This window comes from Penicillium waksmanii (genome assembly GCF_028829765.1).
Source record: "Penicillium waksmanii strain IBT 27052 chromosome Unknown utg000001l:1.0-4852451.0:1.0-4856178.0, whole genome shotgun sequence".
NCBI classification, from domain to species: Eukaryota; Fungi; Ascomycota; class Eurotiomycetes; order Eurotiales; family Aspergillaceae; genus Penicillium; species Penicillium waksmanii.
Genome location: NW_026643248.1, coordinates 4,176,500 through 4,202,197, shown reverse-complemented (window position 1 = coordinate 4,202,197; position 25,698 = coordinate 4,176,500). Strand labels below are relative to the sequence as shown.

The window sequence follows — 25,698 nt, the reverse complement described above, 5'->3', positions numbered from 1 at the left end:
GGAACGCATCACACCTTCCCAGTCACCGCGTACTTCAAAAATGGTCAACGATGGGTGAAATTCCCACCGCTGATAGCAGATACCTATGTTTTCTTGACGGGTCGCATTTTCGGCATCACAAAAGAGCATCGCCAATTAGCGGTCGTCACGGATGATATACATTTCCTCCCAACACCCAATCGTCATCTACCCGCTACGCCTTCCTCAACTGGTAAACGGAAACGTGTTGACCGTTGGTCCCAAAGGGCCGGGCCCCAAACCCCGACTAGGTTGGCGCCAAGTTCGCAGACTGGGCCACTTCCAATCACCTATCCGGGACTGCATTCCTCTGAAGCGGACGCTCCTGGTAATGACGACGACGAAACCACACAAATTGCATGGCCAGAAACTGCCGATGAAGCTGAACCCTCGCCAGGGCCTAGCTCTCCGCCTCCTGAGAGGCGTTCTCGAAGATAACGTAAAACTTCATACGCCGATATACTTGCACAATCGAAACACAACGCTTGATTAGGACAGTTCTGGTTTTCAGCGGGTATTAGTCATACTGCATGTTTTCTCGTTGGTCAACGCGCTCATTTGCATTGTCAATATCAGTGTCGCAAATCGTCCTCCCATTTTCCTGATTTTCTCATCCCTGCCCTTCCATTTCATCGTTTCAGGGCCACAGCGTGCGCAGCGCGCGTCACCAGTAGCCTGTATATCGTTTCGACAGTTGGATCCCAGGTCACGTGATGTATATAGATCTATAGGAGTGGCTGCCTGTTAGGCAGACACTCCGCTAGGCAGCAGGGAAATGAGCTGCTGCAACTACAAATAGCTAAACCTCTCAATATAGATCAAATATAACACTTGTACCTTAATCCAGGGTTTAAACTTCGACGAGAGGTCAGCGTAAATGAATTACACAGACACACACATGCTGTATTCCACTTCACTACAAGGACCCAATAACTGGCTGAGAGGTGCCTGGAGATCTGGCTGAAGGTGACATGCGAGCTCCCAAATAGCGTGAAAGTGCAGATGCCGCCCTGCCAGCCCGAAAAATCACCAATTGGGGGTCATGAGAAGTTCGTGCAACTTCGGAGCTAGAAATAACAATGTCTAAGGAGCTTCATTCTCATGACCGCTTGTGATTTTGGTTGTCAGAATTACTGTGTCGACTTTGCAAAATGAATCTGACTCCTTTGGGGATTACTAACAGGGATTTGGAACAAATCGATTCATGAATCCCAAAATACCCAGATAGAAATCAATACATCTTAAATCTAGAGCCGGGTTCTGCTCCCATGTTCTTTTTGCTCCGCCTATATTATGTTTTCCTGTGCCATTCTTCTCATTGCTTTGATGGTCCCCTGAACTGAAGATACTGCAATTTTCAAGTGATCATCCTCTGCTTTTTTGGCCTCATTTGTTCCAGGTTCAATATCTGGCAGGTGCCATTCGTATGTGAAGGTGAGATGAAAAGTCTGATCCGGTCCTTTGGCGATAATATTCTCGACTATAGATCCACCCGGAAGGGTGAAGCAGGTCTGTCCTCTGATTAGACAGTAATACCAAATTGTGATGTTAAAAAGCTCAAGTAGCTCAAGTGGCTGATAAAGCTTCTTGTGGCACTTACCTTTACCGGTGCATGTAATCTGCATTCCTCGCGAGTCCATTTCCCTGCCATTGGGGACTCGCGAAGATCCGCTGAAACATGAGCCTCTCTCACAATGACGCAGCCATTTTCGCGCTCTTCAACGACACGAGAGCCATCAAAAGATGGAATAAATGCTTCAGGGCACCTGGCCTTCAATTTGATGCCGTTCCAGACCTGTTCTTGTGTCAGAGTTGGAATGGCTGGATCGGTGCCATTTACTGGTTCGGTATAAGCGATATAAAGTGTAAGCATTGTTGACGCTATTGAAACTGAACGGCGGTTTAACAATATATCCTTATTTTGGTGGGGGGGGTTAAGAGAATATAGAATTCAAATATTGAGATTGGGGCTGAGCTAAAAAGACGGGCAGAAGCTCTCGGTCGGGGGCTCTCTCTCGGAGGTCGGCTCTCTCGGAGGCCGACGCTGGCCCGTCCGAGTTCCAGTCCAAGCTGTTGCCACCCCGAGTTATTCATCCAGAGCTGTCTCAAAACAGGGAATTAGACATGCGAAGAATCTATTTCCATAGCAATTTTCAAAGTCATTGTGAGAGACAGTGCAATTAATTTTTGGACTGAACCTAGGGGGGAAGTTTCTTCTACAGAAAAGGAGCTCGCATGTATATTGGGATTTGGGGGGAGGAAGGTGTGCCTCTGAAATTGAGTTTAGCTAATGATAGCTTTAAGAAGCCCATCTTTCCGGTGTATAACTTGTACTGTATCTGTTTCTACCCATTCATAGCTACCCAGCTCGCTCATTCTGTAGCCGTGTAGTCGTGTCATCTCCATATACACCTCAAACCCCACAAGTCTCGCAGGCTGGCAGCGGCTATTATTGGATTGGATTTATTTTCTGCCCCTCCCGACTCGCAGTGCCTCGACGGCCCTTGCAGAGAATAGAGATTTGCTCGAAACGAACTTGGTCTTGGAAAATAGCGGGTTCCGCGGGAGGAACTTGCGTAGGACAAAACTAAAATGAGAAATTGTTGTAGTTCAGAGGTATAAATTATCTTATTGTTTAGAGGGATACATTAGGTTATATATATACAACGAGAAGAACATGTTGGTTGGAAATCAACTTGGTTCTTCGTATAGATATCTCGGGATTAATTCCGATGGTTCGGCTTGGTTCCTGATCTGCACCAGCCTCATATCACAACAACACGAAATGAGGATCTATCTCCCTGCATACATCGGGGCTGCTTGGTAATCATGGTGCTGATCGATAATCGGCCACCTTGTCTGCTTCATGCGACGAGAGTCTTTTCTTTCAGTTGAGCCAGTGGAGAACCCGAGTGCTCTACACAGGATGCACGGTTGAATATCCGCATCAGAGCAGTAGCCCCTATACGTCTAATTCCCTATTGCAGCTCCATAGAAGTAATTGACCAAACCAAGAATGGATCAGTATCAGGGCTCCGCACAAATGTTTGACATTGAGGCCCCGACTCATTATTCTTGTTTCGAGAAACTAGGGCAGACGCGATCGGCATGTTGATTTAGCAATCTCAATACCTGTAAATGACCGTTCCGTGCAGCCCAGGATCTTGGAATGTCCTCCAGCAGGTCGTGTCTACTAGGTTTAACTTGCTTAGTTGCAAGAAGAAGCCTAACCACTGTGATTTGGCCCTTCTCTGCAGCCCACGATAATGGAGTTTGTCCGAAGCTACCTGCTCTGTCCGGGTCGAGCTGTGGCTGTGCAAGGAGAAGTTTCACTGTCATCGCAGCCGTTTCGTGCCGTCCAAGTCAGTGGTGTATGATCTCATCGCAGCCGTTCCGTGCCGCCCATGTCAGTGGTGTATGATCGCTATAATCCTTGGAGTTCGCTGGGCTCGTCTTTCTGGCAAGTAGCATTTTGGCAACTGTGTGATGGTGGTGTTGTAACGCCCATGATAGCGGACTTCGTTGGTTAATATCCAGAATATCTGGACCAACGACAGACTTTTTTAGCAATAGTTTTACCACCGCTTCATGCCCATATCGCGCGGCCCATGACAGAGGGGTATGTCGGAAACGATCGAGTGAGTTTGGTTCAATGGCCTCCCTGCTGAGTAGCAACTCCACTACTGCCACATGTCCATATCTTGCTGCCCAGGCCAGCGGCGTGTAGCCCATGGAGTCTGAAGAGTTGATGTTGATGCTCTTTGTTCGAATCAACATGTTGACCACGCCCTCATGACCGTTTCGTGCTGCCCACATCAATGGAATGTGCTGCTGGATATCTTTGACATGAGGATCAACGTTTTTCAAGCACAGAAAAAGCCGTACCAATCGCTCGTGTCCATTTCGCGCCGCTAGATGGAGCGGCGTTTCATTTGAGGTGGTTTTCACCTGAGGATTAGCCCCTTCTCTCAATAGCTTACGAGCTGTAGCTTCCTGTCCGTTCTCTGCTGCCCACAGCATTCCGGAACTGCCGCACTGCTGGACATTGTAATGATACAGGTATTTATTCAACAGCTCATAAAGTTGGCTATTGGCCGAAGTGAGATTGTTTATGTCTTTTGCTGACATTAACTGCTCGGCCAGCATCAACAAAAGCTCATTTGGTAATTCGAGAAGCATTGTCGGAGCAAGGATAGCTAGCAGCCTGGGAGTAAACACAGAAAATCGGAGCGAATACAAGTGAGCTGAAGAGAAATACCGTACAATGCATCAGACACTGAAGGTTTGAAGGTTGCGACAGCCACACTTAGGGTCCGGATCCCGGTTCCTCTCCGGTAGAGATATATTCCTTTGTTAAATCAATCCCTTCTTGCCAAATTCGAATTTTGAGGCACATCGGTGTAGCATCAATTCTTTAATCGTCTCTGACCTTAGCTGTGACCGGCAATAGAAGCAAATATCACGAGCGCAGGTAAAAAGACGCTCAACCCAAGCGCCGCTTGCAGGAATAGAGAAGACGTCACGGGTGAGGCTAGCAAGTATCGGGAACTCACGTGCATGCTGTCTCCAAAAGGCCCTCTACCTGGCTCTGATACTTTCTCTGAAATCTTATCTGTACTCGAGACGTCATATTGTTAGCTCACCCAAAGATACAAGACCTCAGTTTTGCCACCGCCATGCTACTGCCATTTCAAAGACAAAGAACTCGCTGATTCCAAATTTATGCCGATTTCTTATCTTCCACATTGCCACAATGCAGATCCTAAACCAAATGAGACTCACACGAGGCGCTCCAACAAGCCTGTTGGTAAGTCGCTGCCGCCAAGAGAATATAACCCGCACCACAAGATCAGCTATCTTTCTTCAACACGAGTCCAAGGGTCTGGCAACCAACACAAAAGATCATGAAAATGATACTAAAAGGTCATCGAAAGCCGATCCAAACCAGGCAGATTCGAACAGCAAAGGTAAATATAGTGAGCATGGCTCTGCTCTCTTGTTATCATGAACCTTACCCAATTCGGATTGATAGCTGACAGATATATAATTGTTTAGAACTGCCCGAGTCGTCCTCCGTAGCTGATGAAACCAAAAGTCACGATGAATACTACAGCCTCAAAATGCACCGTGAAGGACCTAATACTGAGAGTGGCGAATTGGACTCTAAATCAAAATCGAAAGAAGTCAAGGACCATAATAAAGCCATGGGTAACCGGTATGATAAACGCTAAATTTGTTTGATTCACCACCATGGCTCTCTTGATTTTACTTATATTGTCAGTCCTTGTTCCATGAACAAAGCTTGCTTTCCGGGAACACCACGACGGAGGGCGTCCGCATTCTTAAGATTAGATGATTTGGACTGTGTCAACTAGCTCGGTGGCTTCGACGATGCTTCTTGCTCCGTGGCCAGTGGGTTTGATTATTGCATCTAGACCCCAAGAGTGATAGTCATTCGTATGAGTTTGCGATGCCATGACTTGCTATCCATGCTGAGAAATGAGGGCTCATAACCTGTGGTAAAATGTGCGAGTTGGATGTGTTGTCTGGAAATTCTGTGGCTCACGACCGGTATTACAGGTGCAAATCTGACCCTAATTCATGAGTAGTGCATATCAGGGTGACAGAATAATATGTAAACTCGGGCTCCTGAGAATTGAAGCTTTTGCCTCCGCAGGCGGTGATGTCATCGCTATCAACCACCATGATCAGGCGGCTCTCCTGGGTCTCATTCATTCTTGCTATCCCACACCTCGGACATGGTGAACATTATTCCAGCGCAGTTGAGATCCACTGACATTGGCCTCATTTGCCATGAGAGCAGCCCAGATCGAGAAGACCAAGCCCGTGATTGCCTACTGGTGTGAGTCTCAACCCCCTGGATGTTGCAGTAGATGTTGGACCTTACTGAATCGCCAATATCGCAGGCAATTTTCACATAGTAAATCAGATCATCGGACGAGGTCTTCATAATTCCAACGATGAAATTAAAATCTACATCACCAATCTGGTGGATAAGCTTGAGCAGGTTCGCCGAATCCCCCAACTCGGCCCCTTACCTGCTCTTTACATGACTGACAACGACGCTGTGGAATAGTTCAAAAGCGAGCATTCTGGCGATGAATTGGTGGTGGATAGCGTCGCGGCGAGTGCACTGGTGAAGCGCTTTGGGTTGGAAGTCTTTGCTCGCGCTGAAGCTGCTATGAACGCTCGAAAGGTCACGAAATGAGTTCTCAACTGTTGCCCGGGGCTACCAAGTTGCCTCTTCTCTGATTTTACTATGCAAACCGCAGATACATTCCAGGCGGCGGCTCTATTTCTCGAACTACGTCAAATCCGGGGGGCTCTGGACCCGGAGACTGCCGGAAGGATCAAGTTCAGAAAGTATCATGCAGTTCGAATTGTGAAGGCGATCAAGAATGGTGAAGATCCTAATGCGACGAATCCTGTTCCAGAAGAGGAAGACCAAGAATCAATCGCCAGTCAGGAGGGTCGAACATTCGATGGATCGGTAGCGGAACAGCCCTCTCCATCCAGAGAGCCGCCAATCGAGGGGATCTCAGAAGAATCCGACCATCTAACAGGGCGGGAGCTGACCCAGCAGTTGTCTCTTGATGAATCGCTTCACACTTCCAGAGCTTCATCACTTCAGTGGCCGCCTGCAACGTCGAATTATGATATTCCTTTCGTACTCGGCGATATCCCTGGTTCTCCTGCGCGAACAAAGGACATCAGCAATCCACAACCAAGAGACTTAGAACTCTCCTCATTCCCGGGGATAATCCGGTACTCTTCTCCAGTGCCGAGCCTACCAGGTATTCCGGGGGCCTCAACCTTCAGCGGAGCCGATGCCTTGCGCTATTCTCATACCTTGCACCCATTTCTACCACCAGCCACTAGTTCTTCAATCGCCGTACCGACCCCAGCTTCGTTCCATAAGCTATCGGGCACTAGCTCTCTTATTTATACAGTCTGTCGGAACGTCGTCGTTACAGTACGGACTAGTACGGGAATAGCCAATTGAGTACTTGAGAGTCATGATTTTGAATACTATGGAAAGTACAGAATATATGCGATGTGGGCTTAGTAAGATCGTTTAGAGTCATGCAAACATGGTTGAAAACAGGCTTATGGAGTTGCTGAATATCCTCGGGCGCACTAGTAAAACTGCGACCCTTTTTTGTCGACACCATACAAAACTGTATGGTACGAGGGACACTTCAAATTAAGACTCCTTGCTATCTCATTCGTGCATGCTAATTAGGCCCACAGCTGCTCCGACAAAATAGTATCGCGACCAAACATGCAATTACTAGTCGATTACACCGTCCGATTGCTTGGCATTCTTAAGTAATACACTTTGTAAGCGTAATTTGTTGTTAAATAGTATTTTCGAGGTATTCTAAATTGAGCAGACTTTCACCTCATTCCATACAATACTCTAAATGACGATAGTGACCGAATCATGGTCGCAAAAAATAGTGGGCCATTCACGAGCTGTTATGCCTCGTCCATCAGGCAACAAAGAAATGACTGATCCCGATCGGGACAAGCTGTAACTTAATCCTGACATATTGCGTCATTGACACCTTTGTCTATCTGGTTGTGGCAAATATCTATACAGAAAGCCTGACTCAGATGCGGTTTATATCGTGTGCTTGTTCACATTTTGAATACAATCTCAGAATGGAACCAGGAGACAAGAAATCATGTTCCGTGGTAAGACTTTTCTATGTCTTATATTGAGCAGAAGTGCTAATCACATTTTCCCAGCCACTCTCTGGATGTGAAAAGAATCACGAGTTCAGCACATGAAAAGCGGCCTCATGGAGATCTACTCGGGGAACAGTCCAAGGTATTTGTGATGCAATGTGATGCAACTTTATGAAAGGAGTTCCGACTGACAACCAGAAGAATCGCACTTCTTTGATTCCGATGATCTGGCTCTTTCCACGGCGCATCAAGTAACCAACGAAGGTGCTATTCAAACTGGAAGAGTCCAGCCCGATCGCGAGAGAATTTCCCATCCTTACTCTGCAACCCAACCTCCTCTCTACTCTTCGAATCCTCATCTGAAATTAGAGCTCCTAGATGCGCTGAGTTCACCACACCACCAAACTTGACTCGCGACCCGGCGCAGGGTTTTCACGTCGCGCAAGAAACCTAGGAGTTATCGCGCCAGAACCGTCTTAAGCTCTTCCTTCACCGACCTCCCCACTAATCCCTCGCACATTATGGACTTCGCACCCTCCCAGTCAGCCGAAGAGGCTGTCCGTGCCTCCGCAAAGAGAGCCGCCGACCTCTTCGGCTCAGAGTACCTAATGGTCACACCACCACGACAGACGGTTCGATCGGCGTCTCCTACCGACGAAAGGCAGAATACGAGCACGTGAAGGAATTCCCCCCCAGTCCTCGCCGCGAAGCAAGCAGCCGCAGCAAGCAGCCGCAGCAAGTGTCCCAAGATCCAATCTGCGCAGCAAGCCCAAGGCTCCGGAGACAAGAGCAAAGCATTAATGCCACTCGTCAAGCGACCAGCGCCCGGAGCAGAAGGCGACGGTCTAGCAGGAGGCAGCGAGTATCAGCCAAAGAGTCTGATCGCCAGACCCTCAGCAACCAAGCAACAACCGCCAGATTGGCACGCGCCGTGGAAACTGATGCGCGTGATTTCCGGCCATCTGGGCTGGGTGCGGGCACTGGCGGTCGAGCCGAATAGCCAATGGTTCGCAAGTGGAGCAGGCGATCGCACGATCAAAATCTGGAATATGGCGACTGGAAACCTCCGACTCACGCTGACGGGCCATATCTCGACGGTGCGCGGACTGGCGGTGTCGCCGCGACACCCGTATCTGTTTTCGTGCGGAGAGGATAAAATGGTGAAATGTTGGGATTTGGAGACAAACAAGGTTATCCGCCACTACCACGGCCATTTGAGTGGTGTTTACACGCTTGCTTTGCACCCGAATCTCGACCTGCTCGTGACGGGTGGTCGGGACGGCGTGTGCCGTGTCTGGGACATGCGTACTCGAAGTAACGTCCACGTTCTGGCGGGCCACAAGGGCACGGTCGCGGATATCAAGTGTCAGGAAGCGGATCCGCAGATCATTTCCGGCTCTCTGGATACGACGGTGCGGTTGTGGGATCTTGCAGCTGGAAAATCGATGGGCGTATTGACGCACCACAAGAAGGGTGTTCGTGCGCTTGCGACCCACCCGACTGAATTCACCTTCGCCAGTGCCAGCACCGGTAGTATCAAGCAGTGGAAGTGTCCCGAAGGAGCGTTCATACAGAACTTCGACGGCCAAAACGCCGTCATCAACTCGCTGGCGGTCAATGATGAAAATGTCATGTTCTCCGGTGGTGATAATGGCTCCATGGGCTTCTGGGACTGGAAGACTGGTCACCAATTCCAATCTATCCATACAATGGCCCAACCTGGTTCCCTCGATGCTGAGGCGGGTATCATGGCGTCGACATTCGATAAGACCGGTCTTCGTCTCATCACCGGCGAGGCGGATAAGGCTATTAAGGTGTGGAAGCAGGATGAAAATGCCACAGCTGAGACTCACCCTGTCGCCTGGCCTCCTATTTTAGGTCGAACCCGGTATTAGGGAGAGATGGTGCTATGCTTGGCGCGAGTCTCCTATAGACGCATTTTTTATTCAGAGTCGAGTCTCCTTTAATACCCTTCCTTCCTCCCTACCTACCTGCCTGCTTGGTCTCATTTCGTCATGTCCTTTCCTATACGGCACTATGTGGAGTTTAGCGGGGTTTGTAAATTTTCCTGGGGGATTCAGTCCGGGGCATTGCGGAATCGTTTACTGGAAAGTGGATCAAAAGAATTAACAGTCACCTCAGGTGGCATACGGAGATGCCTTAAGCCTAAGGCTGACCCACTCCCGGAGGGAGTGGGTCAGCCGGGGGTCAACGAAATTCTGCCCTCAACAATCATGAAATTGCTATTCTAGCTACTACCACCACCACCACCATAAATATTGTATTTTAACATGGAAAGGGGTCATCTATGACGTTTATCGGTATATAATCCGGGTACTTTTGTCCAAAAGTAATTGGTGTAGGCGTAGCAGGAGTGCCTAAAGGTGCCTGGTTTCGGACAGCCGCATTGTATTCCTTTCGTTCATCCTTAGTTTTTCGATCATTTGCAAAACGAATAGCATCTTTGGTAGTCAGGGCACCAAATTTGCCTAATTGCTTTTGGGATTTGCGTGCAATTGTAGGTTTTTTAGGTAATCGGTTCTCTAATGTGTCGTATAAGAGACCAATATCCTCAGTTAACTGAACCTGCGATTTTGCCACACGTTGCATTTGGCGGCGTATATCGGCTGGGACGTCGTCACGGTCAAGTAAACCCTTCACTTTATCGCATGTTCGACGTGCATCAGCTGATGACTTAGGTGGCGAGCTTGGAATACTAGATGCAACCTGTAGTTGTGGTGTTTCGTCGCCATCAAATATCTGAAGCTCTGGCTCAGGGGTTTGCGCTTCCACTAAAGGCTTGATAATCAGGTCTGGATTATAGGGTAGTATACCACGTGTAGCAAATGCGTTACGAATAGTACGTGGTTGCAATGCATCCTCACGAATTTGTGTAATTTCCTCAAAAAAAACACCAATATCGCGTGCATCTCCACCCCATTGAGTAATCTGGTTATTCTTGGTCCGATATGCCTGTTTCAAAGCACGGAATGGAGACCCATCAAGTGGTTGAATAATATGGGTTGTATGAGCTGGACAACAATATGGAATAATGTTGTAGAAGTCACATCGATCCAAAAACTCGTAGGTTAGATGGCTGCGATGCCCATCCATGATCAGAAGCCTGGGCTGTATTCTCTTTTTTGGTAGGCGATCCTTAGTATTAAGGTGGAAAAAGTCCAGCCAATCGAGTGCTAATAGGTCATTTGAATATCCAGTTTCCGAAACTGCGATCCTAGTAGCTTCTGAAAGTTTACCACCTTCATACCACCGCATCAAATGAACTGACCCTGGTGCCACAAAATAGGGTTCCATCTTCCAACCATCAGCCGCAATACATTCGATTCCAGTTAATAACTGGCCTCGTTCAAATGAATGGGTTCGCGTTCGTTTTGGATTGGCTGAAATAACGTTTTGTGGCCGGCCTTGGCCAAGGGTAAAGCCAGTTTCATCAAAATTATACACATGCTTTGCTGGAATACGCTTGATAAAAGGCTCCAGGCGTTCATACCACACAGTCAAAACACCTATATCCTCCCCAGTAATTCGATTTTGATCTGCAGGCTTTTGATGAACCCAATTGAGGTCATTTGGCAAGCGGACGTTGACGAATTCATATACCCAGTCTTTGCCAAGCGGACGTGCGGCGGGGTTATCCCTGCGTAGTAACGCATTTGCACTCACAACCACCATTCCAGCCGTAGGTGGAATATGTAGGTTATCAAGGCGCCGAATCCAGCCTACTAATGACGCTTCTTGATCGTCATTTAGTCGCTTATAGGCCATATGGCGTGTGCTGCGAGATGCGCGACCAAGGTAGCGTGCCCGAAGTCGCTGCATTGGAACGTCGTATTCACGCGCTAACGCAGCGATATTGGGTTTTTTTGCAACCCTAGCAGCCGAACAAGCAGTTTGGATACGCATTTCAATTGCATTATATTGACTAGGCATCGTGGTGGTGGTGTTGGTGGTCGAAATAGCAATACTGTGATTGTTGAGAGCAGAATTTCGTTGACCCCCGGCTGACCCACACGCGCAGCGTGTGGGTCAGCCTTAGGCTTAAGGCATCTCCGTATGCCGCCTGAGGTGACTGTTATAACGCATGTACAAGTACTATATACAATTTTCAAAAGAAGTTGTCAATCCACTGGATCAGCAATACACATACACATCTACTAGTAGCTACTTAGGTACGCACCTACTTAGTATCCTGTCTAGGATCCTTCTGAATAAGGGTATCACAGTATGCAATTAACCACCACAGCCCTCATGCCGGTGGCGGCAACACGAAAACAAAAGTAGAATAACTACCAACACGAACAAAACTCCCATAATGTACCACGAGGATCACTCCCACAAAAATATCACAATTGTTCATACACAGTCCACCCACCCACAATTGGAACTCACTACTCAATCCCCAACCCAAACCCCTTAGCCTCCCCATCCTCCCGAAAAGCAGACCTAACATCCTACGCCGCAACCCTCAACCGAATCTTAGTACTCCGATCACGACGAGTTGGAATCGTCGACCCACCAAGCAAAATCTTCGAATCCGCCCCCTGCTCCAAAGCCAAAACGCCCGAATTCATCAACTCCATAGCCGCAAACCCCAAAGCTCGCACACGAACCCCGGCTCCCCACTGCCAATAAGGAAATCCTTCACGCCTGCACCCGCTGCACCGGCCATGGCCACGGCCGCGTCCGCAATGCGGCGTGCTTCGTCGAGGACATCGCCGAATGTTGACTCGGTGATACCAGTGCTCGCACGCGGGATAGGAGCGCGGCGAAGAAGAGTTTTCCTGAGAGCGGCAGGCCACGGAGAGATTGTTGGAGGGATGTGGAGGTTGCTTCTTGGATGGCTTGTTTGATAGTTGCGATGGTGACGCGACCAGTTTAGCCTTTGGCTGGTGCGGGTTTAGGCGTAGCAGGGTCTGCGGCGAATGACACGGAGGGTTTTTGATTGGCCTTGTCAACTCGTGCGGGTGTTTTGCTGGACGTCGCGCGTGTAGAATCCTCCTCGTCTTTTGCTGCGGCAGCAGCAGCTTCAGCTTCGTCCGCGTCTTGTTATGCGATTTCGATGGCATGAGATCTTGTTGCTGAGGGTTCGCTCTTGGAGATCCATTGTGTTTGCGATGGTAAAGGGGCTTGAAGAGAAATCAGAAGTGACCGGGTCGTCAGACAGAAAATGTTTTCGCTCGGCTGCAAGTGATGGGTCAGTCAGCCATGGGGCCCGATGCTTTGGCTTATTTTCAGGCGCAGTAATAGCTTCTGTCAGCGGCGCGTGACCACTATCGTCATCGGATGAAGCTAACGCTTCTGATTTAGGTATTGATTAGCGCCCACCCAGTTGATTCCTCTCGACTGTAGCGAAGGTAGTCGTCACAAGCGTAGGAGGTGTTCTGGATTGGGCTACCCAGGCTTGTTCGCTGGATGTCGCAGCCATGGGTTTTGGATAGGAACACAAAGATGTGTTTAACCAGTATTATCAAGGCCAAATAAATGGTGTTCTGTATATACGCCTTTTAGGCCACGTCAAACGCACGCGACAGCACCGGTCTATGTTCCATGCTGACGATGACGTGGAGAACATGCCAATGTCGATTTTCGAAGCCTGAACGACCGGCACGGGTGTCTGTGCTATGTGCAACACCGGCTGGAATATGATCTAGGATGAGTCTTCCTTGGAAGGGTGAGCATCAGACGTAATGGAAGGTGGACCGAAAACAAGTAAAGAGGTATCAATTGAGACACGAAGCAGCCAAAGAAATCCTGCCAGTGAAGGTAGCAGAAAATCGCAAACCGACTGAAGCGACCGAGGGAGATCAGACAGGACTATGAACGGGTTGGAAGCGCCTCGTATGTGAGCAGGGATTCAGGGAACCAGCTGGCACGGTCTGCCGCACCCATGGTTTCCCAAATGTGGGCCGGCGGCCAAGCGGAGTCGAGCGGGGCAGGAGTGGCACTGCTAGAATGGCTGAACGTCATGGTGGAGAGCGATATAGTCAAGGCCTATCGGTGCTGTTGCCGTAGAAAAGGACGTGAAACACAAAAGCTAGACCTGACTGCGTGAGAGATGACGATATACCTGCAGAGGCAAGCAACTGACTCTTGTGAGGCAGTTGTAGGAGGAAGAGGCTCTCCGTAATGTCGGTGAAATCATCACATGAGGTTAGGCTGCGGCATATCGTACGATACCGATAATGTTTTATTATCGGTATCCGCATATTATCGGCACGAGCATAAATTTCGCTAATTTAACCTGTTCTAGACGATCAGGTGACAATTGTGCTGCTGATAAAACCGGATTCTATACATGAAATCTGAATGGTATGGTTATAACAAGTGTACTCGTTATCTTGCGTGATACTCTGTGAATTATTATGAATTGAGATTGTATTCATTATTCGATGACCTCAAAAGCTTTGTATATATCTGTTTTTAATCGACTGTACGTAGTGGTAATGTAGCAATTCAGAAATATCAACTCGTTGGTGATATTCCGAAAGAAATATATATTTGACACTGAGTAAATTAGGTACACCTGTTCGAAAACATCGATCGTTTATTTTATTACAGTGGTTACAGGCTTGAACAGAATCAAAATAGGCTCAAAAGAATCGCCGGAGCTTAAGCTCATTAGAAATTTACATTATTTAATATATGTATTGTAATGGGGAATTCCGCTCTCAACACCGGTATCCCATAGTCAGGTGATTGGGGCCTTAGTAACAAGGCAGCCATATCGTTTCGGAAGAATAAGTAGCGTTCGTTCGATAGTATCAATAACAACATGTGTGTTCCCCCTTATGAATTATTCTTCCTGCGGAGGTTACTGAGGCTGAGGTTACGGTATCGGTATATCGCATGTCCATGAAGACTCGAATGTCTTATTAGTCGCATCTCTATAGCGTCACGCACTGTCTACTTCTCTCTCTCTCCGGCACTCTTCGAGTGTGGTGGTGTTGTCCTCTTGCGATCGACCCGTCTGCCAACGCAGACTGCCACAGCGAGCATTCCCATCTTACATATGGCGTCCCCGGGAAGGCTCGATTAACAAAGGGTGGCTGAAAGCAAGAACAATACCGTTGTGAGAGTGGGCACTGCGTTTGACCCTGAGAAAATACGACGGCGATCGAACATATCACAAAGAGTGAAGAGCGGCTTGATCCTGGGTGGCATCAGCCTATCATATGTTCGAAATGTCGGCTGAAGAGGATATCGGAGTATCCCCTTCCCCTGAGTATGCACAGTTTTTACGATCGACGCTCGCTGATTGGCACACTGGAGATGCCACGACACTAGAAGGAATTTTACGAATGACACCGAGTCAACTACATGAGATAGCGGTTCGCAGATGTCCTGGCATTGGCTATGTCTGGCATTCGGCGCTATACAATATTTTGTTATCTTTTGCGTTACGTTATTTATTAGGAACTGCGCGTGACTCCTCGTCAGGGGGCGGAGAGTCAGTTTCATCTGAGGTATTATTAACAGGATTGCTGTCAGAACAGCAGTCATCGTCAACAGAATCATCGTTATCGTTATTGTCACGGAGTACTGAGGCTCCTATTCCCCGTTCTGTTTCCCCTTCTTTGTCTTTATCTTCATCTGTTTCTGTTTCTGCTTCGGAATTATCCTATCAGACTGAGCCGTTTTCTGATACTATATCTGTTTGTTCTTCTTGTTCTTCTGTACCTCTTTTTCCTGCAGGAAAACAATCCCCCGAAACCATGGCTATCAACGACGGTGGAAACGATAGTGAACTTCCTGGCGATATGGCTGCACCCATTACCGCCGCGGAACAATTCACTCAGTTTCGTGAACCTCTGCCTGAAGCTTCGGGATCGACTATTGGCGAACCCTCTCGTCCTGCAAGTCCTGAATCTGCTGCGAGACCTCCTCCGCCTCCTCCGCCAACCATGCCTTTGCGAGACCCTGTACCGCCCACTCAGTATTATGCTGTTCCGCCTCCACAGCCAATATACCAGATGATATACAGCGCTATGCCGGCCCCAGGATCTCAGGGAGCTCCTACTTTCGATGAGACCAACGCGTCTGAGTTCCTGAGGAAATTGGAGGATACCTGCCGACGGAGTGGCATTGTTCAACATGCTGCGATCATGGACCTTCTTCCTCAATATTGTGAAAGACCGCCACGTGTCTGGGTTGAAAGTCAGGATGCATGGAAAGTGAGAGATTGGCAGACGTTCCGTGAGGACTTCCTGGACCACTATCATGATTGGGACGATGAACAATTGAGATACAACAAGCGGTATCTTAACAAGCTTGCAAATGGTGATCGATCGACAAACGATGAAATCAGGCGCTATCTGAGCGAATTTCATGAGGTTTCTACAGAGGTATTCTTGCTTGGTCGTCTAAGCGATGGTGAACGAGCTGATCTGCTGATCAAAGGTCTTCCTGAGAAATGGCAAGCGAAGATCTTGAAGCGTCATGCACTGAAAGCGCGTTCCCGTAGCGATGAGATATCTTATGATGAGGCATACAAGCAAGTTCAGACAAACCTGCGTGTTGAAGCCGATGTTTATCGAAAGGTTGAAAGGAAAGAAGTCAAGAATATGTCGTCAGACGAGAGACAGTTATCTTTGGCACCCCTGCGTCCTGCTCCTTCTGCTCCTACTGTTCAACCGATTCCTGTTGCGATGGCTAATGATCGACAGACTGAGGACCATACATCGAGAGCAATTGATGATGTGGCTCGGAAGCTGGAAGCGCTTGCGTTGAAACTGGATGCTAGGACTGATCGCCGGAATAACCCTTTGTATGAACAAAACCGAGGAGTACCGTCGAATGGCATGGGAGTCAATCCTCCTAGGGAATGCTGGACATGTGGAGGTCCACACAACAGTACGCCTGAACAATGCGACGCCATCCGGGACTTTGAAGCAAAGGGAATGATTCACCGCAATGCCGCCACAGGGAGAACAACCCTAGGAACTAAGGCTCATCCTGGTCCTGAACTAAGGCTGCGAATGGGTGTTCTGAGAAAGGACTTGATTCCGGAACAATATGCTGCATGGGCAAGTCAAAACGTACCGCAGTCTGGAAGTAACCATGTCCAATCAATACCTTCAGCACCAGCACAGTTCCTAGGTGCGTCTCTCAATAGTATTCCAGGAAGCAATGAATACTACTCGGCCCCAGTGCGATATATTGCTGCGTCTCTTCTTGGGTCTCAGCCTGCATGGGAAAAGCTGTCAGAGGATGAGGAAGAATATGGAGAGGAATATTGGGCAGGTCCAGTTAATGCTATCGGAGGTCAGGTCCAGGATGGTCGTGTCAGGAAAGGAAAACAGCGAGCGTCTGATTATGCGCGCACCCGAAATGCTCAGCAAGGTCGCTTTCAACCACGCATTGATGATGCTAATGAGGGTGAGGCTGAACCAATGCATGTACCAGATGATACCCAGGGAAGCTTCTCAGGAACAAACGCTGCAAGGTTTTCCGGCCGGAAACCTATCTCCCAATGACGTTCCGCGTCGTGTCAGAGGACCACAGGATCCTGCCGTTGCTGAAAAAAGGTCTATGATCACCGATCTGATACTGCGGAAGGTTTGGGAAACTAGCGTTACGATCTCTATTGGTGAACTGCTTGGTGCTGCGCCTCGTATTCGAGCAGGAGTCGGAAAGGATATTAGCACTGATGCCATAAGTCAGAAGCTCACCGAGGTCATTAACCAGGTGCCCATCAATGCCGCTGTCGCGGAGATCTCTCAATGCGTCGATGCCCAAGTCCAGGATGTCCAGAAAACAGCTCTCTCTCATTTTATGTCGTTCGGACCTGATCATAGCGTTTCGATTCCACAGGCTGCTAGTTCTTCGGTCAGCTTCCAAGCTGCGCAAGTTACCGATGCTCCTATGAAGTCTCGCCAGGAATACACGCGAGGTTTCATGTATGCAACAACAGTTATTGGTGACCAGATTGTCAAAGCCTTGATCGATACAGGAAGCGCAGTCAATATTATTCATCGCAAGGTGATCAAGCGCATGAATGTTCTACCAGATATGAGACTCAAACCACATCTTCAACTTACCCCAGTGGACGGAGGTCGTGGAATCAGCGTTTCAGCATGTCTTGAGCACCTACCAATTACTATCAGCGGTGTCACGGTTAATTCTCATACAATGGTGACAGACCATACCACTAATGATTTGCTTCTCGGTCGATTGTGGGCGAAAAATGCGGGGTTGCGAACTGAGGAAATGGCAGACGGCCGCGTTATGTGCACCATTTTTGACGAAAGCCGCACGCAGCAAGCTTCGTTTGTTGCATATCGTCCTAGTGACAGCGGGTCTATCTTCGAAAACCAGCTGTGGCCTCAGGATTTCTCTTCTTTAAACGACGAGCAGGGTATGTAGGCGTCGTGTCATCCCCTGTTCCGGTGCTGCACACCGAGGCTTTGATCCTCCGCCGCAAATCACCGCCTTCCGAATCTATCATATCCTATTCTCGTTATCCCCTGCGTTCTCAGAAAAGCGACAATTCCCAACCAAAAACAATTGAAAATAACAAAACCCTACAAAAATATGTGAATCATGATGAATTCTATACGCTGCCGCTCCGGAGTTTTCCTGCAGGAAAACCATCTCCCCGTTATGCCCAACCTTTGTGCGTCGCTCGCGACCAAATGGTTGAGCAGGAATATCGCACAGCCTTCTCTCTCGACGATATGTCTGATATACAATTGCCATGGAATAATCGTCCTGATTACCAGTTTTATCACCAAGCGCAAGTCAATACGCTCTACAAAAGAAAAGCAGATAAGGTTCAACCCGTGAACTCGACTGATTCTGATGGAACGATCCCGGTTGGTCATCCTGATTGGCAGCATGAATGTCTCAAGAAATACCATACACAGTACCGCGCATCGGATATTCGAACAGAATTCGATCATTTGCTGAAGCCTCGTATCTCTGTAATTGCAAGGGGAGCTCGCCTTACCCCTGAACGAGAAATAACCCTGTTGGTGGGAAAGGAATTGCTACCGCGTGAAAGAGCACTTTTTCGAGAACTCCTGTTCAAAAGAGAAGGGGTACTAGCCTGGGAATGGGAGCATGTTCAGAGAATACGCAATGAAGTAATGCCTCCGCAACGCATTAAGACTGTTCCTCATGAAGCGTGGCAACACCCAGGATTCAAGATTCCTCATGCCCTGAATACCACGGTTATCAAAATGCTGCGTGATCGACTACGAAAAGGTGTTCTCGAACCTTGCGATGGCCCATATCGAAACCCATGGTTTCTTGTCGGCAAGAAACAAACTGGCAAATATCGAATGGTCAATGCAGCTATGTTAATCAACAAAGTGACCAAGCGAGATGCCAACATGCCCCCGATAGCAGATGAATTTGCAGAGGAATTTGCAGGAATGGCAATAGCATCTTTGGTTGACCTCTTCTCTGGGTATGACCAGATAGAGTTACACAAGGATGACCGAGATATGACGGCTATTCAAACTCCCCTTGGCCTACTTCGTCAAACTACAATTCTCCAAGGCGCAGCGAATTCAGTTGCGCAGTTTCAACGAGTGATCTCTGTCATTTTGCATAGCATTTTCGGCACAAAGGCGCGTTCATTTCTTGACGATGTTGCGGTTAAGGGCCCACGAACAACGTACAATGAAGAGTTTATGGAAGAAGGGATTCGCCAATATGTCCTTGAGCACATTCAGAATCTCGATGAAGCGCTGTATCTTCTGGAATTGGCCGGAGCGGTTATCTCGGCCGAAAAGTCTCAGTTCATGATGAAAGGAATCGAAGTCGTTGGATGGGTTTGTGACATTAACGGCCGGAGACCTAATGAAGCGAAAGTAGCAAAGGTTGCACAGTGGCCTACTCCGCTATCCAAGGATGAACTCCGCTCGTTTGTTGGTCTCGCCGTCTACTTCCGCATCCTGATTGAGAAATTCCAGATCATTATGAAGCCTCTCTATGAGATACTACGCAAGAATGCCCATTTTGTGTGGATGGAGGCACATCAGGTGGCTTTTAAGGAGATAAAGCTACGTCTTTCAGAATTTCCCTCAGTGCTGCCTATCGATTATGACTTTCATCCTTTCCTTATGATTGTTGCTGCAGATGCTTCTATAAAAGGATGGGGCGGAGTACTCATGCAGGTTCGAAATGGTGTCCGTAAGCCGGCACGATATGAATCAGGCGTTTGGTCAGATGCTGAATCAAAATATGATGCGGGAAAATTGGAATGCCGTGCCGTTTTGAAGGCATTCAAGAAGTTCCGCCATTGGCTGTACGGAGTGCACTTTGTCTTGGAAACCGATGCCAATACGTTGGTTGCACAATTGAACCGTACGGCAACAGACCTCCCTGGCGCCCTGGTCACTCGCTGGATAGCGTGGATTCAGCTTTTCGATTTCGATGTGAAACATGTTCCTGGCACTAGTAATGGTGCTGCGGATGCTTTGTCCCGTCGTCCACCAACTAAGGAGGATCTGCGTGAAAGGGACCAAGAACAGAATATTGATGACTTTGTTGATGCAGAAGTCCTGCATCTTCACGCCAGCTGTTGTCCTGTTACTATTCATGTCGAGAATCCTGGTAATCCTGATGCCAATGTACTGCACGAAGGATACTCGGCCGAATCTGAGCAAATTGCAAGATACCTGACCAGTCTTCACAGGCCGGATCGTATGGGTTTGTCGGAATTCTATTCATTCAAGAGAAAGTGTATGAAGTTTGTTGTCCAAGAGCGTCATTTGTTCCGACGTGTCAAGGGTAATACCGAATTGCTCCGCAGGGTTCTGGACCAAGAGAAAGACCAGCAATATGCGTTGAAAAGCACCCATGATGATCTTGGTCATAAAGGACGAGAGGCAACATATGCTTTGATCAAGCATCGATATTGGTGGTCTCGTGCATACGAGGATGCAGCAAAATATGTCAAAACCTGTTCACTATGCCAGGCAAGAGCTCCAAATCGTCTTCGTGAACCTGCCATTGTCACACAACCGCTGTTGCTTTTTGACAAATGGTACATTGATACAACTCGAATGCCCCCAGAGGATGGTGAAGGTGTTGTCATTCAGGCGAGAGATTCTGTCAGCGGGTGGCCAGAGGCAAGAGTGTTGCATTCTGCAAGATCAGAGAGCGTTATTCAATTCATCAAAGAAGACATCATTAGCCGTCATGGAGTTCCCCGGGAGATAGTGATCGACATGGGACCTGAAAATCGTGGAGGTTTGACAGCCTTTCTAGAACGTGAACAAATATCGAGAGTCAAAATCTCCGCATACCATCCAGGTTCTAATGGTCCTGTGGAGCGTGCGATGCGAACAATGAAAGACGCACTCTCAAAGATAACAGAAGGTTACCCGATTGACAATGCGACTCGGCAACACAGGAGACCATGGAGACCACATTTCTATTCTGTTTTGATGGCGGATCGTTTTACTGTCAACGCAACTACTGGGATGAGCCCGTTCTTCTTTCTTTATGGGAAGAATCCAATTATACCGATTGAATTACAAATGCCTACCTGGAGCATGCTGCCATGGCATGAGGTGCAAGATCGAAAGGATTTGCTAGCAATGAGAGCGCGCCAATTCGAGAAGCGCGACCAGGATATCGAGGAAGCAATTCTCCGCATGCGTCGCCTGAAAGAAGCAAATGCGCACTTCTTCGACGAACATCATCTGCTTCGGTATGAGCGATTCGAAAAGGATGATCTTGTTCTCCTACACAATTCCATTCGCGGAATGGACCACAGTTCGAAAACGAAACTGCAGTTCCGTTGGCTGGGACCTTATCGTATTCATGCAGTCAAGAGCAGTTCGTATTTGCTAAGTGAACTGGATGGCACAGTGCTGCAAGACCTGACTCATCAACCGGAGTCATTCAATGGCGATCGACTGAAGAAGTTTTATTCTCGACATGACCTGAACGGCCATGAAGGATCCTCATCCTTGCCACGGCGTAACCCTATCGGACGTCCAAGAGGTCAAAGAAGTCGCGGTAGTGGCCGAGGACGACAGCAGCATGAAGAACAGGTCGAAACGTCGCGTGTACAATTGCCACGACGGCGAGGAAGGCCATCGCTGAGAAGAACAGGAAGATAGACCGTCCCAAAACAGGACATCGTTTTCCGGCAGGAAATTGGTGCCTTGCGGCCTTGCGGCCTTGCGGCCTTGTTGGCCGTTTGCTTCAACCCGATTAGGAAGCCGCCCTCGATGTAGATATAACTTCCTCCCTTTCCTTTCTTTCACTTTCAACTTCTTCAACCCCCCCTCCCCTTTCCGATCTTCTTTCATCATTGCTTCGTCCATTCCATCATTTCAAAACCCGCTTTGACCCTCGCCCAATACCATCGAACCATTCAGGAACTACAAAGAACCAGCCGAGGCGCCCTAGCCATTCGAGAACGTGCGATTCGACCAAGGGACGGTCGAATAAGGAGGAGGGGAAAGAACCTGTTCCTTTGTTCATGCAGCCCTTTGAATCTTGCAGATCCTTTGTTTCTTTGAAGGCCTCGCTTACCATTTCCTCATTCGATCCTACGCCTTTGACAGATTCAACCAGCATCGTGAAACATTTGCAGAAGTCCGATTCCTTTCACCCTCACTTCCGAGAACTGAACATAAAACGTCGCAGCCATGTCCACATCCGAAATGAATACCCTCGTGCCTGTTACCCAGACCGCTGTAAGAACCGCAAGAATGTCGATGCCAATTCCGGAAGGACTGATCATCAATGGAACAAAGGTTCATACAATTGATGATATGATCAAAACCCTGCAAGGCTGTCAACAGAAAGACAAATATGACCTGGCACTCCATTGTTATGGGAAGCTGAATGAAGTCCACAAGGTTGTTGGAGATGGAATTTGCAAATTGTTCGACTATGTTAGTTCTGAGGAACTATGGAAAGGGCATCATGAGAGTCATGCAGAGTTCCAGCAGCAATGGGAAGATGCCGTCAAGCTGCAGAAAAGAAAGGAGAAGGATGCCATGACGATCGAAGGACATCGGCGACGTGCGCTCACGAAGTGGGATAACGGCAATCCGGCAGGCAGAAATACAGCGGAGTTCTTTCAATGGGTCATCAACCGCGCGTTCTCGGAGAAGGTTAGCAAGCTGCTGAATACCGATATGTCCTACGATGATGTCAAACTCTCGATCAACAACTATGTCATCAAGCGGTGTACCTTCGGAAAAGGAAGCGGAAGCCTGAAATCAAAGCATATGGAACCTAGCGACCTGACCAATACCTACAACTGCCGTATCTTGTCGCCGATAACGCAGGATCAACTGGATCGCGCAGGTCTCCAACTAGATCAGGATGGTTTCGTCTGCCCGAGAGGCGAAGGCTTTGACCTCCCTCTGATCGAACCTCGAGCTACTACCTTGCCTCCTTCCCCTGAGAAGAGTGGTTCGCGGCCAGAAACCATTACTGCTGCTGAAGAATCTGAGGATCAAGATATGGATCATGAGGAAGAGGAAGCTGATAGTGTACACCTAATCGACGCCCCGAAGATGACTGATGTAATGGATATTGATACCGACACTGAATCAGAGAGTGAAAATGACCACCCAGATGCCGAACAGTCTCCGCAACATGCACAAACTGATCCTGCTGCTGAAGAGAGTGATGATGAAATCCTTGTTTCGACCAACGAACGTGCAAAATGTGGATGTTTGCTACGCCCGACTACATTGGTTAGAGCCCTCAAGGACAAAGACTTCTCGAAACGAAGGAACGGACTGATTGCTCTGCGTATGATTGGCAGAAGACTAGCGAGGTCAGAAGGCATCACGATCAGCACCCTCTGCAACCAACATGCTAAAGCATTAGTTGATGCGGTACAAATGACGAGTGCTTCGAAAAACCATCAGCAATTAGTCAACCGTGTCGCCCTGTCATATCAGCACATTGGTAAATGGGATCAATTCATGAAAGATCACCCCCGATGGTTCAGTTTCCGGCAGGAAAACAGTCTCGGCTTCCATCGCTTCCGCCCTCAGCATCATGCTCCGCTTATCTCTGACTTTGTGTCTTGTACTGAATGGCTATCGGTGGAGACTTTGATCGACAGGATCTATGCAGGAGAGGCTCCAGACATTAGCCCGGCAAATGACATGCACAACGATGGCAGTACGGTATTGCCGAACCTTTTCTCATGGCTTGGAGAGGATCTCGACGGACGACACCCGGAAGGATTATGGCCGCTTATTCACCAGGAATTTCGAATGTACCATTATCATCTAAGCGATGCAACAAAAGAGCTTGGGTGGCTTCGCGGCATGTGGCACTCGAACATTCAGCAGTTGATTCGACAAGACCTGTCCTACTACATGGCATATGTCTTTTTCCGGCCAGACCATGCATGGCGTCTGATCTCGCATCCTTATTACATAAAAAGTACACAGGCTGGCGAACACACTGAGTTCCGGCACCTTGACATCAATATCCAGGATTATCTTGACAGCCAGAGAGGTAGTAGCCTACTACAAGGATCAGTATCTTTCACGCAAGAGGACGAACAGAACTGTACCGTACTGCTGAAAGGTATGCATAAGACAGAACGTCTGGCAAAATGGTGGAAGGATATCCAGTCCCGTGGACCCGTTGGAGACGGCTTTATCTCGGGTATCAAACCTTTCATGTGGAGGAAGGAGGATGAGGAAACATATGGCACCCAATGGACAACGGAGGTTTGTGGTGTCGGTGATGTGCGACTTTCTCTTCCTATGTTGCCTCATGGATCGACAGGCCCTGCCACACGAGTACGCCGAACCGGACTCCCGTGGTACACAGCGATCCAGGATGACCATGAAACTCTGGACTGTGCAGAGTCGAATACCTGGGAGGAGCTGGCAGAGGCTCATCGTACACTAATGCCTGCATCCAAGACGCCCTCCGGTTATTCCTCTTCTCGGTATGGTACAATCCCGTTTCCCTTTGCTGCCGGAGTACATTTCCGGACGGCCCGACACGGGATTCCGAATTGTTTGGTAGGCCGACAGAGATGGGATAGTCCCTCCATATGCATGGAATTAGATGATCTCTTTGGAAAAGACCCTGAGGTTGCGAGAGCAATGGTTCGCGACTGGCGAGAGGAAGCTTGGTATGAGTACCTACGCTGCTTCGAACTGACCAAACGCTTAGAGAAGAAGGAATACGGCAAAAACTCATTCTTCTACCGTATTGAGAAGGGCATGCTTGTTGACGACCAAGAACTGGGTCTGTTGCCCGATGAGCCTGTTCATGCTCCTGCTGAATCTCAACCACTATCGAGCATGCAGCAACCTACTCCTGAGGCGGAGGTTGGCCATCCTCATGGCGGCTAGGTGCCGATTAATGGATGAAGCATAGAATGATTGTCGGAGGTGCTATCTGATATTTTGTTTCTTTTGTTTCTTTTGTTTCTTTTGTTTCGAATTGACCAAGGGACGGTCAATTTTTCAGGGAGGGTGGTATGTAATGGGGAATTCCGCTCTCAACACCGGTATCCCATAGTCAGGTGATTGGGGCCTTAGTAACAAGGCAGCCATATCGTTTCGGAAGAATAAGTAGCGTTCGTTCGATAGTATCAATAACAACATGTGTGTTCCCCCTTATGAATTATTCTTCCTGCGGAGGTTACTGAGGCTGAGGTTACGGTATCGGTATATCGCATGTCCATGAAGACTCGAATGTCTTATTAGTCGCATCTCTATAGCGTCACGCACTGTCTACTTCTCTCTCTCTCCGGCACTCTTCGAGTGTGGTGGTGTTGTCCTCTTGCGATCGACCCGTCTGCCAACGCAGACTGCCACAGCGAGCATTCCCATCTTACATATGGCGTCCCCGGGAAGGCTCGATTAACAAAGGGTGGCTGAAAGCAAGAACAATACCGTTGTGAGAGTGGGCACTGCGTTTGACCCTGAGAAAATACGACGGCGATCGAACATATCACAAAGAGTGAAGAGCGGCTTGATCCTGGGTGGCATC

The 25,698-nt window shown here is 48.4% G+C and overlaps 10 protein-coding genes across 10 annotated transcripts; 6 read left to right on the top strand and 4 right to left on the bottom strand.

Annotated features, from left to right (window-relative positions):
- Positions 1–1,304: 1,304 nt before the first annotated feature.
- On the bottom strand, positions 1,305–1,891 carry N7481_001467 (SRPBCC family protein; the record flags this gene model as incomplete). Its single annotated transcript, XM_057260686.1, has 2 exons — positions 1,305–1,529; positions 1,619–1,891. 2 exons carry the CDS (start codon positions 1,889–1,891, stop codon positions 1,305–1,307), a joined length of 498 nt encoding a protein of 165 aa, XP_057128518.1.
- A 1,490-nt stretch (positions 1,892–3,381) lies between these two features.
- Positions 3,382–4,197, bottom strand: N7481_001466 (ankyrin repeat domain-containing protein; the record flags this gene model as incomplete). The annotated part of the gene is made up of 1 exon (XM_057260685.1): positions 3,382–4,197. One exon carries the CDS (start codon positions 4,195–4,197, stop codon positions 3,382–3,384), a length of 816 nt encoding a protein of 271 aa, XP_057128517.1.
- Positions 4,198–4,771: 574 nt separating this feature from the next.
- N7481_001465 (uncharacterized protein) lies at positions 4,772–5,249 on the top strand (the record flags this gene model as incomplete). Its single annotated transcript, XM_057260684.1, has 2 exons — positions 4,772–4,985; positions 5,074–5,249. 2 exons carry the CDS (start codon positions 4,772–4,774, stop codon positions 5,247–5,249), a joined length of 390 nt encoding a protein of 129 aa, XP_057128516.1.
- Positions 5,250–5,832: 583 nt separating this feature from the next.
- On the top strand, positions 5,833–7,042 carry N7481_001464 (Vta1 family protein; the record flags this gene model as incomplete). The annotated part of the gene is made up of 4 exons (XM_057260683.1): positions 5,833–5,881; positions 5,946–6,046; positions 6,116–6,235; positions 6,323–7,042. 4 exons carry the CDS (start codon positions 5,833–5,835, stop codon positions 7,040–7,042), a joined length of 990 nt encoding a protein of 329 aa, XP_057128515.1.
- A 1,210-nt stretch (positions 7,043–8,252) lies between these two features.
- Positions 8,253–9,626, top strand: N7481_001463 (WD40 repeat domain-containing protein; the record flags this gene model as incomplete). Its single annotated transcript, XM_057260682.1, has 2 exons — positions 8,253–8,332; positions 8,414–9,626. 2 exons carry the CDS (start codon positions 8,253–8,255, stop codon positions 9,624–9,626), a joined length of 1,293 nt encoding a protein of 430 aa, XP_057128514.1.
- Positions 9,627–10,017: 391 nt separating this feature from the next.
- On the bottom strand, positions 10,018–11,682 carry N7481_001462 (uncharacterized protein; the record flags this gene model as incomplete). Its single annotated transcript, XM_057260681.1, has 1 exon — positions 10,018–11,682. The coding sequence occupies one exon, from the start codon at positions 11,680–11,682 to the stop codon at positions 10,018–10,020; it is 1,665 nt and encodes a 554-aa protein (XP_057128513.1).
- Positions 11,683–12,627: 945 nt separating this feature from the next.
- On the bottom strand, positions 12,628–13,177 carry N7481_001461 (uncharacterized protein; the record flags this gene model as incomplete). Its single annotated transcript, XM_057260680.1, has 2 exons — positions 12,628–12,794; positions 13,078–13,177. The coding sequence occupies 2 exons, from the start codon at positions 13,175–13,177 to the stop codon at positions 12,628–12,630; spliced, it is 267 nt and encodes an 88-aa protein (XP_057128512.1).
- A 2,287-nt stretch (positions 13,178–15,464) lies between these two features.
- N7481_001460 (uncharacterized protein) lies at positions 15,465–17,225 on the top strand (the record flags this gene model as incomplete). The annotated part of the gene is made up of 1 exon (XM_057260679.1): positions 15,465–17,225. The coding sequence occupies one exon, from the start codon at positions 15,465–15,467 to the stop codon at positions 17,223–17,225; it is 1,761 nt and encodes a 586-aa protein (XP_057128511.1).
- Positions 17,226–17,280: 55 nt separating this feature from the next.
- On the top strand, positions 17,281–21,827 carry N7481_001459 (uncharacterized protein; the record flags this gene model as incomplete). The annotated part of the gene is made up of 2 exons (XM_057260678.1): positions 17,281–18,106; positions 18,334–21,827. The coding sequence occupies 2 exons, from the start codon at positions 17,281–17,283 to the stop codon at positions 21,825–21,827; spliced, it is 4,320 nt and encodes a 1,439-aa protein (XP_057128510.1).
- A 534-nt stretch (positions 21,828–22,361) lies between these two features.
- N7481_001458 (uncharacterized protein) lies at positions 22,362–25,055 on the top strand (the record flags this gene model as incomplete). Its single annotated transcript, XM_057260677.1, has 1 exon — positions 22,362–25,055. One exon carries the CDS (start codon positions 22,362–22,364, stop codon positions 25,053–25,055), a length of 2,694 nt encoding a protein of 897 aa, XP_057128509.1.
- Positions 25,056–25,698: the final 643 nt, after the last annotated feature.